The following is a 10,937-nucleotide window of genomic DNA, read 5'->3' as shown; positions in this document are numbered from 1 at the left end:
TGCCTTGCTCCGGGTCTCAGCTTCCTCACCTGTAAAGCAGAGGGCGGGCTGTGTCATCTCAAACACCTGTTGCAGTCTGCCCCTTATCTCTGATCTATACCTGTGTGCATGTTCAGTCACTCAGTCTTGTCCGACTCTTTGTGACCTCATGGACTGTGGCCTGCCATCCCCCTCTGTCCATGGGATTCTCCAGGCAAGAATACTGGAGTGGGTTGCCATTTCCTCCTCCAGGGGATCTTCCCAACCCAGGAATGGATCCTGTGTCTCTTGGGTCTCCTGCATTGACAGGCAGATTCTTTACCATTAGCACCACCTGGGAAGCCCATACTTGTGTTTCCAGAGGGCAAAACACCTAGTGAAAAAGCATCTTCTGTGGAGTGGTGACTTGGTGTCACAGAGTTGGGCCACCAGGGGAGGCAGCCCCGTGCAGAGCAAGCACTTCTGCCCTAGAGTCAGGAGACCTGGGTTCCGGTCTTGCTTGCGATACAAACTGGGTGACCTTGAACAAGCCAAGCCTCATTTTTCTCATCTGTTTTAAAAGGGAGCGATAGAGCTTCAAAGAATATTGTGAGGACGGCAGGGAGCAATTGCAGGTGAGAGCCCTGTAAACTCTGAAAGCACTTTAAACTCTCTGAAAGGAGAAAAGTAAATGCACCTGTCCCTCAAAAAGTTAAAGATAGAATTACCATAGGATCCAGCAATTACCACTCCCCAAAGAGTTGAAAACAGAGTCTCAGAGAGATACTTGCACACCTATGTTCAAGGCAGCATTGTTCATAATCGCCAAAGGGTGGGAGCAACACAAGTGTCCACTGACAAATGAACAAACAAAATGCGGTCTATATATACTATGGAATATTATTCAGCTATGAAAAGGAATACAATTCTGACATGTTACAACATGGATGAAACTTAAAGACATTATGCTAAGTGAAAGAAGATACAAAGTTGTACGATTCCACCTATGTGCAAATTCATAGAGACGGAAAAGTAGATTAGTGCTTACCAGGAGGTGGGGAATACAGAGTTATCATTTAATGGGTACCTTTCTGTTTGGATGGTGAAAAGTTCTGGAAATGAGTAGTGGTGATGGTATTACAACACTGCAAATGTACTGAATGCCACGTAGAAACAAAATGGTAACTTTTATATCATGTAAATGTTAATGTATTTTAAAAAGTAAATGCCTTGGGCCCCAGTGCCTAACCCACTGCCTGGCACACAGCAGGTACTCAACATTCATTTTGTAACTGAGAGGATACCCTCACTCTAGCCCTAGTCAATTCCATGCCAAATTTAAGCAGATTGTTCTAAGGAATAAACCAGTTTCTGCTTAGGGACAAAGCTGTGGGGTAGTGGAGATAGAGGAAGATAAAGGAGGAAGATACAGGAGATTCAGCTGACATGAAAACTATTCATTGCAAATAATGTCTGAGTAATCACAATGTGCGTGGTTGGAGGAATATTCCCAGAGTGCTGGGGTGTCTGCGCTCACCTGGGGCTTCCCACGAGGCAGGCTTGCAGAGGGAACTAGGGGTTGGAAGGGCATGCAGTTTTCAGCTCTGAGATGGGCAGTCACCCGGGGCGGCACCAAAGGGCCTGGCTTTTACTCCCAGGCTCCCCTACCCAGGTGGTAAACTGAGTCGGAAGGAAGCACGAAGCCTTGGCCCCAGGTGACCGGGCCGGGGAGACCCGGGGCGCCCTTGGCCCGAGCAGGGCGGGCTCGCTCTTAGCACACGTATGGCACACGCCTGTGCGCGACCGCAGGCTGGGAGCCGGTGGGTGGCAGGGACCCCTTGCCTCTCAGACGGCGAACCCTGGTCCGGGTCGTGGGGTCCGGGCCCTCGCCCCTGTGCCTGGGCTTGTGGGACTGGGTGGGGGGCGTCTGGGCTCGGGGCTCGCGCGGCGCTCCCCAGCGGGGTGCCGCGGGGGGGCGGGGAGAGCGGCCGCCTAGCCCAGCCCCGCGGATGACAGGAGCGAGGGAGCCGAGGAGGGAGGAGCCGCCGCCGCCGAGCGCTGGGCTGAGGAGCGGAGAGAGCGGGGCGCGGAGTGCGGGCGGCTGGGAGCGCGCTGAGCGGGGGAGAGGCGCTGCCGCACGGCCGGCCACAGGACCACCTCCCCGGAGAATAGGGCCTCTTTATGGCATGTGGCTGGTAACTTTCCTCCTGCTCCTGGACTCTTTACACAAAGGTGAGACCCGCGCGGGCTGCAGGGCGGCGGAGGCGGCGGGGCTGGGGTGAGCGAGGCTGGCGGCGAGGCGGGGTGCCCGGGGGTGGGTGGGAGGCCTCCAGGTATTCGGGGCGGGGGGACGCACCCCGGCGACCGGCCCCGGTGGGTTGCACCCGGGGCGGGGCAGGCACCCGGAGAGCAGCCAGGTGAGAGTCCGCCCTGGACCGCTTGGCCAGCCACCCGCGCCTGCCGTTTTGGGGGCGCGCCCGGCGGGGTGATGGTGAGAGAGCCCCTCATCTCCCCGCTCCTTGCTGGGCCGCTGTTCTGCCCGGACCCCTCCCCCAGTCCCTTGCCCGCCGCCTGCGGCTGGGTGGCGCTGGGACCCCGGGGTGCCCTCCGAGTCGAGGGGTCCTTCGGCCGTGACGGTTCACCTGGAAGTCCTGGTGGAACCGGGCCGCGGTTTACTTCCCCTCTGCCGCCGCGCGCCTCTCCGCCGCCCCAGACCCCCTGCACCGCACCGCATGGCGCTTATCCTTGCCCTGGCTGGATACAGAGCGAGGGGAGCAAGGGGTCCCGAGACGGGGTCCCTTGGATACCAAGTTTCTTCTCCAAACCTAGAGGTCGCCTTCTCCCAGCCCCATCTCACCCCTCACCCCTGCCCCAGGGCACTAGCCTCGGCTTCTTCGTTAAGCTACCTGGCCACCTCGGGCAGCGCGCCCCAAGGTGCGAGATTCTACGCTTCGGTGCCTGGTCAGCCGACCTGGGACAAATCTTGGGGTGGGGGGGGGCGTGTCGCTTTCCCCGGAGAGAAGGCGTTGCTAGGGGTGGGTCCAGGTGTCCGGCGTGTCCAGACCTGCTGCTGGGGCGCTGCGCACCTGATCCTAGAGGCGGCCGGGGTTGGGGGTTGGAAGTGGTCACCCATCTTCGACCAGAGCCACCTGGGCACCAAGTCGGCATCAGGCCGTCCCCGGCACTCGGACTTCCAGGCGTTCGCAAAGGACGTGCCCCCAGGCGCGCGGATGGCGGGAGAGGAGGCGGCCGAACTCCGCGCCCTTGCGTGGTGGAGCACACACGCTCGCTCTTCCGAGCTCAGCTTTACCTGTTCAGCCCTCCAACTTTTCTCCTCCGCGCCCTGGGGGACGGCCTCTCCCCCACTTTGCCCAGGCGGCTGCCCTGGCCCCCCTGCAACTCTTGACCCCTAGGCGATGGGGGAAGGGCAATCCAGCCCAGGGCTGGCGCTCCTCGAGGGGTCTCTAGTCCTTCGTTGCCGGCTCCCCAGGGGTCTGGAGTCTGCAATCTGCGGGAACTGACTGCAATATCTTGTGGCTTTGGGGGAGAAAGGTGACCCTTATCTTATTTGTAAACACCGCCGGATCAAAGCCAGATTGAAGGCCGAGATGCTGCTGAGGTTTGCCTGGAGACCGGGTTATGGACAAAGTAGTTGAGTTTCTCTGACCCAGTGGGGTCCACGGGGTGACACACCAAGGCTGGTCTAGGTTGATTAACCCCTTGCCCCCTGCACAGCACCCTCTCACATCACCTCAATGGAGTCAGAAGCCCGCCTCTGGTTCAACCGCGCCCCCCACCCCCCAGCCTCCCTCTCCCCAGGCTCTTCCTGCCTCCCTCCGCCCCGCAGGCTCGCAGCTTTAATTACATTAATATTAAAAATACATAAGGTGAGGAGCAGCAGCTTTCTCTCTCTCTCTCTCTCGGTCTCTCTCTATCCGCCACCCCTTTCCGTTTTGTCAGACGAGAAAGCACAGGCCGGAGCCGCTACCACACTCTTGGCCAGCGGTCCACACACGCCCCCGGGCCCCCGCCCCTTCTGGAGACCTCTTCCCGCGTAGCCCATCCGCGGGAGGCGAGGCCCTTAGCGAATACCTGATGGACTCTCCCCTCCCCCCTTCAGAAGGCGGGCATTAATAAATGAAGCCCAAGCTATTTGATAGGGAAGGGGCAGATGGGGGTGGGGGTGGAGAAAGGCCCAGGAGGCGGCAGGACAGCCCGAGGGGCAAAATCTTTTCCCAGCGGAGAAGGAAGTCGCTCTGGCCTTGGGCCTGTGGGAGGCTGGAGGTGCCAGGTGAGGCGACACCTAAGTGGCCTTTGGGTCTGCACAGCCCCGGGTGCCCCTGCCATTCAGAGGCTCCAGCGTCTGTGTTGGGCGCCAGGGCGACTTGCCAGACAGGCCTTTCTTTTCCTTCGTGCCTTAATTGGATCTTGGGTGCCAGGCTGGTCCCGGGGGCCTGTTCTGCTTGGGGTGGCATGGTGGTGGGGGTGGCGGAGGCGGCTGGGGGAGATGTTGACGTGGCGAGAGCAGCGAAGATGGGGTTTGGTGTATTTTTCTCTCCCGTTGCCAGTCACCCCCGCGGCACCAAGGAAAATGTAAATGTGAATGTTCGAGCCTGTTACAGAAAACAATATCCTCTTGCAATAATTTGTACGTCCATCTGTGAGGAGCGGGAGGAGGCAGAGAGAGAGAGGAGAAAACAAGATGAGATGAAGCGTCCTCTGGATGGAATTAAGCAGTTATTGAATGTGTTTTAAGCTTCTGTTATTTCCATTCCTCTCGAAATACCTTTTTTTTTTTTTTTTGATGAAGCCTGAGCTTCAGACTGATTCCTTAGAACTGAAGTGGGAAGGTGTTTTAATAATCGGTTATCAAGTCTCCAATAACTACCTTATTATTGCCAAACGCATCCAGGTTTGGGCAGCCAGATGAACCCCAGTGAGGCGCTCTCTGTTGTTCCATCCAGCGTGCCAGCATCTGTGTTGCCTGCATTTGCATTTTTACTGTGCAAAAGAACAAGCTTCCCCGGCACTAAAATTCCTGTTTTCTAAAAGCCAAAATAATGGGTTGCATTGATTTTTTCATTTCCCACCCCAACCTCTTGGATGGGGACTCATGGTTCCTCTCTCTTGAGAAGACCAAATTAAAAGGCTTCGTCAAACCATTAAGAAAAATCTCTAACACTCTGTTCAGAGTCTAATTAAAGGTGGGGGGGGGGCGGCGGGTGCTTAGTGAGTGTGTTTTTAAATTCTCGACCTGGCAAACACAACTTTGGGGAAGCAGGTGAAGGACCCGTGAGCATTGGGGAGAGGGTAGGTAGGCAGAGAAGCCCTGGGTGCCTGGATAACATGGGAGAATGGGGTTGTCATGATGCCTGACAAACCTTTCAGATGTTTCGTATTTCTGGGCATCAAAGTCAGCTGCCTTGAATGTATTTCTGCAGCAGACTGGGGAGCTCAATTAGAAACAAAAAGCAAGTAAGCAGTTGACCCAAAGGCAGCGCTTAAGTTGAGCAGATCCCAGGAGACTGGCTGAAGAGGCTTATTTTTCTCAGATTGAGGAATGAAGAGGAGGTGGGCAAGCAAATGGCGGCAGGGGTGGGGGTTGGCCCAGCGATGCTTTGCTAAAGAAGCAAACCCATCCCCACCAACAGGCTGGCTAGGAGTGTCCAGACACAGGGTAACTCTGTTGGCTTTTAACAGAGGGGTGCAGACCTCGTGGCCCCCTTACCTTCTCCTGGTCTTTGGAGATTCCATCCTTGTGACTTGCTTGGTCCCCTGCTCAGCCTGATGAAGGATGATTTTATTTATGGATGAGTTGAGGGGAGGGTAGATGTTCAGAGAGCTTTCTTTTTTTTTTTTTTTTCCAGGGGAATGGGTACCAGGCTGGGAGAGATTCTCCCCTCCCACATGATCCTGGAGGAGGTGTTTCTTGGGGGCACTGGAAGCAGTCAAGAAGAAAAGCCCCCCGCTTCCCAAATGCTTTCTCAGGCCCTAGCTCAGGCCCAGCCCTTCTAGCTGGCACCCAGGTGCCTGAATGGGGTGAGCCACAGGCAGCAGACGTGGCAGGGTGCCAGGGACCCAAGGGCAGGCCCTGGATTTGCATGTAATTTGCATGTAATTTTCATGCTCACCTAGCCAGGCCAGGAGCCTTGGGTAGCATCTTGATAGCATCTTGATCTCGGCCTCAGTAGCAGCCAGGCAGTGACTTCTTTCCTTGGGTGGAGTGGGGTGGGACAAGGGTGTGGAGAAGGAGGGTGTTTTCAGGGGTGCTTCTTTCTTCCGAGTTTTAGCCCCCCAGGGGTTTAGCACTGAGTCCTCCTCCTGGCAAGGCAGACCCTCGAGCTTGCAACAGGGATGGAATGTGTGACAGTGGCAGAGATGCCTGAAGGCGGACCAGACTTGGGGTGTGTGTTGTCCCACCTGTGCTGCAGAAAGGAGAGAGGGGCGCACCAGCCATGGGGATCCAGGGCCAACATTCGCCTTCTGGTGTGTGCACCCTCAGGTTGGAGGCGGCTTAGGGCTGTGGTCAGCAGGTGGAGAAGCTGCAGCTGATGGGAAGGGGATATCAAGTGAGACAAAATGCCCTGTCACCCTCTTGGTTTGTCAGTGTCCAGTCTGGGAGGGGGTTGTGGCCTCTGAGAGGAAGAGGCCTCAGCTGCTGCTTCTCCCATCGTTAAGGTGCCTTCTATCACATGCAGTGGTTGGAGCAGGGGGCAGTAGGAAGACAGGTGCTGTGGTCAGAGAACTGATGGATAAAGAGCTGGGAGTAATGCTTGAAGAGCCAACAGTTTGGGGCAACTGCTGTGCTCCTTCCCAGAGAGCCAGCTGGGATGTCCGCGGTGGGAAAGCCACCTCGAGAATGATTTTGTCTGCACTTCCAGGGCCCTGGGCAAATCTCACCCTGGCAGGTGCAGCTCCAAGGGCTCCCAGAGTGCTTTTCTGCACATCTAATGATCTGGGAGGGGCTTCCCAGGTGTCTCAATGGTAAAGAATGCGCCTGCCAATGCAGGAGATGTGGGTTCTCTTCCTGGGTTGGGAAGATCCCCTGGAGGAGGAGATGGCAACCCACTCCAGTATTCTTGCCTGGAGAATCCCATGAACAGAGGGGCCTGGCAAGCTGCGGTCATGGGGTTGCAAAGAGTCAGATGCTGGCAGTGATCTGGGAGGGCTCTGGTCCCGCAGACATTTCTGAAGAAGGTGGGGGTGGAGCCCTAAGATGTGGGGTGCAACCCTAAGTTGTTGGGTGGAGCCTAAGGGTATGGCTGGAGGGAGAGAAGGCCAATGGACAGAGCTTCAAGTTCCCCTCCCTTAATTCTTCCAACCAGAGCATTTTGTATATTAGAATTGTAAAGACAAATGAGATTGCAACTTAATGGTGCAGTGGATATTCTGAATCAAGGCAAACTCTTCATTCACGTCCTGGTTCTGCCCTTAATAGGGGACATTAGGTCTCTCTGAGCCTCACTTTCTCCAGCTCTGAAATGGGATTAAAGGAGATGATGTATACAGCATACCTAGAATATAACTGGTTTTCAATAAACCTTAGACCTCTTCTTTTTTCCTGCACTACTCTCACCCCCACCCCACCACAGCCACTATTTAGTCACTAAGTCGAGTTTGACTCTTCTGGAGCCCGCCAGGCTCCTCTGTCCGTGAGATTTCCCAAGTAAGAATACTGGCGTGGGTTGCCATTTCCTTCTCCAGGGGATCTGGGGATCTGGGGATCTTCCCCACCCAGGGATCAAACCCACATCTCCTGCTGGATTATCGGGTTCTGTCAGTTGTACGAATGAGCCACAGTTTTGGCCAAGCCAGCTGACTGAGACTTTGTAGCAGTAAGAAGACTGAACGGTGGCCCCAGCAGGGAACATCACAGCTTCCTTCTGTCATCTGTCAGTTGGGTAGCCGGCAGGATCCATCCTCAGCCAGGTAGCTGGGGCCATGCAGGCACCTGGGTTTCCTTGGGAAAGGGGTGTCCAGCACACTCCCATTCCGCAGCCAGTTGCTGGTGGCAGCTGTGGCAAAGGTGAGGGCAGAGGTGGGATCCAGATTTGGATTTGAGGGTGAGGCAAAGGCCAGTCTCATACTTGCCTGAGGAAGGCGGGGTTGGCTGGTAAATCTCGACTGTGATTGGACAGAGTGAGAACTAGCCTGGATTTAATGCCGTAAGCCTGTGGGAATGTGCTGCTTAGGGTGAGCCCCCCACACACCTGGATGGATTGCTGTGTCTTTCCCTGCCAGGCTGCATTTCACTGTTTTTCAGGTAGTTTCATGTAGAGAGAACACTCCTGACAGCCCTAGACCTTGGGGATCCCCAGACCACTTCTCTCTCCATAACCCAGCCAGTCACGGGGAAGCAGCCAGTGACCCAGAGGTCAAGTGCTGCTCATGACAGGTTGTGGCCCGTGGGTTCCGTGAGTGGGGGGTGGTGCTGTGGCACAGCCGGCGTGCCCTGTTTAACAGATGTTGGTCCCGCGCTACTTTACCGTGAATAGCACTAGCCTTGGGCACCACCCCTGCCATTCAGCTGCTCTCCCCGCATCCGTTCAGCCACCTCCTGCCCCACTTCCCCATGCCCTTGCTCTCCTTGATGCTTGTGTTGATGGTTTCCAAGGTCACCATCTTCATTAAGAACAGTTATCCAAAGGCTAGTTGCATCTCCATTAAACTCTGTGTGTGTCCATGAAGAAGCATTATTCATGACCAAGGAAATCAAGCTCAGCTTGATTTAGGCACGTTGCCTAATAGTTCATGTGCCTCTACTTCCTAATCTGTAAAATGGGTAAAATAATCCCAGTCCTGATCATCCCCCAGGGTTGGTTGTTATTGCCTGGTCACAAGAAGGATGAAAGCCATACAATTATAGAGTGTGTGACAATGCCCTGTAAGCTGAAGAGGGCCACATATAAACACACACGTGTGAAAAACCCACAGCAGACCAGTTTTAGCCTTATAAATGCTCTGCTGAAACGTGAGGTATAATTACTGTCATCTCATCATGCAGGAACAGTGAAGGTCTCACAGCTGTGTGTGGCTGTCTCCCCCTTCCTGGGTCCCCCATATATGGAGAATTTTCTACCCTTTTCATCAGTGAGGGGAACAGCCAATGAGACCCAGCAGGGCTGGCAACTATCTTCATGGAGCAGACTTGGCAGATTCCCTGTGGCCCCAGTACCTGGGGGTGTGTGGAAGGAGCTTACCTCTGCTCCATCCCTGGGCGCTTAGATGTCTGTTTACTCCATAGTCCTCTGGACGTTCCCTTGAGGGTATTTTCCCTGCTGGGAGTCCACACTTCATGTGTGTGGTAAGGGCAGTAGGCACAGGGTCCCATCATGTGTGACCTTGTTTGAGGTCATGGCAATTACTGGAATCCAGGCCCTGAGCTGACTCATTGGAAAAGACTGATGCTGGGAAAGATTGAGGGCAGGAGGAGAAAGGGGTAACAGAGGATGAGATGGTTGGATGGCATCACTGACTCAATGGACATGAGTTTGAGCAAACTCTGGGAGATGGTGGACTGGGCCTGGTGTGCTGCTGTCCACAGGGTCACAAAGTGTCGGATACAACTGAGCGACTGGACAGCATCAGGCCCTGAGAATGCAGTGGAGTCAGGGTAACGGTCACCTTGTATCTGGTATCTGGAGTGGCCTCCCAGAGCCATGGGTGAGGAGAAGGACGGGGGACCTGCTTTGAAGGTGTGACTGCCGTAGGTCCAAGTCTTCAAGGTTGGAAGTCACATTCAGGGACACTGAATTCATCCCCTCATCAGCTGCCTGATCCCCTCTGTGCTTTCCTCCCAGTGGTGGTCTTCCTCTGCTCCAGCATGCCCAGTCACAGGAAACTCCTTCCTTTCAAGGCACCCCATTCCCCGCCAGACACCTCTGACCATCCAGAGCTCACCCTTGTGATCAGCCGGTTCTGTCTTGGTCCTGACCTCCTACTCACTGACCGCTGCTCCTGCCTTTTAGGCCACGTGGAGGCAGGATCCATGGACCCTCTTCTGCTTGGTGACTGACCGTTGGTACACAGATGTCCCGCCCCCCTGAGCCCTCTCCTCTAGGCAGCCGAGCAGCGGCCCTGGCCCCTCTAACGCTCGCTCCTGTGCTGTGGCTTCCTTTCTCCATGATGCCCTCCATGCCTGGGTTGCTGGAGCAGCCAGAACTGCACGATCGGTGGGGACAGGGCTTGGGTCCCAGCCAGGATGCTGGCCAGCTGTGTACCTGGGAGTGTGTGACTCTCTAGGCCTCACTCTCCCCATCTGTAAATGGAGGAGATTGGACAAAATAATCTCTTAAGTCCCTCCAGCGTGAACAATCTAAATCTAGGAATCTCTGGGGACAACTGTGCTGTCTGAGCTGACTCCCGGGAAAGACCTTTCTGGCCATAGGGGGCCTTCTTTTGACAGGCCCTGTCTGGGAGGGGCTGGAAGATTAGAGTCTGTTTGACTGTCAGCTGTTGCTCATAACTCCTCCTGGAGCTGATGGTGAGGGGCCTTATAGGTTGAAGGATCTTTACTGGATCTCAGAGGTTTCTGATTGCTGGTTATAGGACCTATGTTTGTGCTAAGAATCCTAAGGGAGAAAGAAAAAACCCCATGTTTCTGATGGACAGAGGTGGCCACTTGGGCCCTGGGGCATTGCTTCTCGTTGGGGTGGTACTGCTTTCTTAGGACTGTTTGGAAGTTGGGGGAGATACTTTGGAGTTGTTATAGTGATGAGGGTAGGGAATACATAGTGGGGGATAGGGAGGGAATGATTAGGGATGAAATGTCTGATGCCTGGGGCAGTCCCAAATAATTCAGAATTGTCATCCCCCAAATGGCTGTCTTTCATCAGAAAACCCCCATGTAAGGATGGTCACATCTTGGAGACGTTCTGAGAGTAGAATGCAGTGCTCCCGTTGAGAAACGCAGCCAGTATAAGGTAGTTCGAAATGCCGCTCTGCCAGCCCTGGCTGTGCTACTGAGGAAATTACTTGAT

At 55.1% G+C, this 10,937-nt stretch overlaps 1 protein-coding gene across 1 annotated transcript in view; it reads left to right on the top strand.

The window, feature by feature from the left end:
- The first annotated feature begins 2,030 nt into the window (after positions 1-2,030).
- Positions 2,031-10,937, top strand: part of DSCAML1 (DS cell adhesion molecule like 1) — a 365,655-nt gene continuing 356,748 nt past the window's right edge. Inside the window, exon 1 of the mRNA XM_043481523.1 lies at positions 2,031-2,190. Within this exon, the coding sequence (XP_043337458.1) occupies positions 2,145-2,190 (46 nt within the window). The 5' untranslated portion in view covers positions 2,031-2,144. The remainder of the gene's footprint in view (positions 2,191-10,937) is intronic.

Source organism: Cervus canadensis, chromosome 11 (genome assembly GCF_019320065.1).
Source record: "Cervus canadensis isolate Bull #8, Minnesota chromosome 11, ASM1932006v1, whole genome shotgun sequence".
Lineage (NCBI taxonomy): Eukaryota > Metazoa > Chordata > Mammalia > Artiodactyla > Cervidae > Cervus > Cervus canadensis.
Note: the sequence above shows the minus strand (reverse complement) of the source record. Positions and strands in the feature narration are given on the sequence as shown.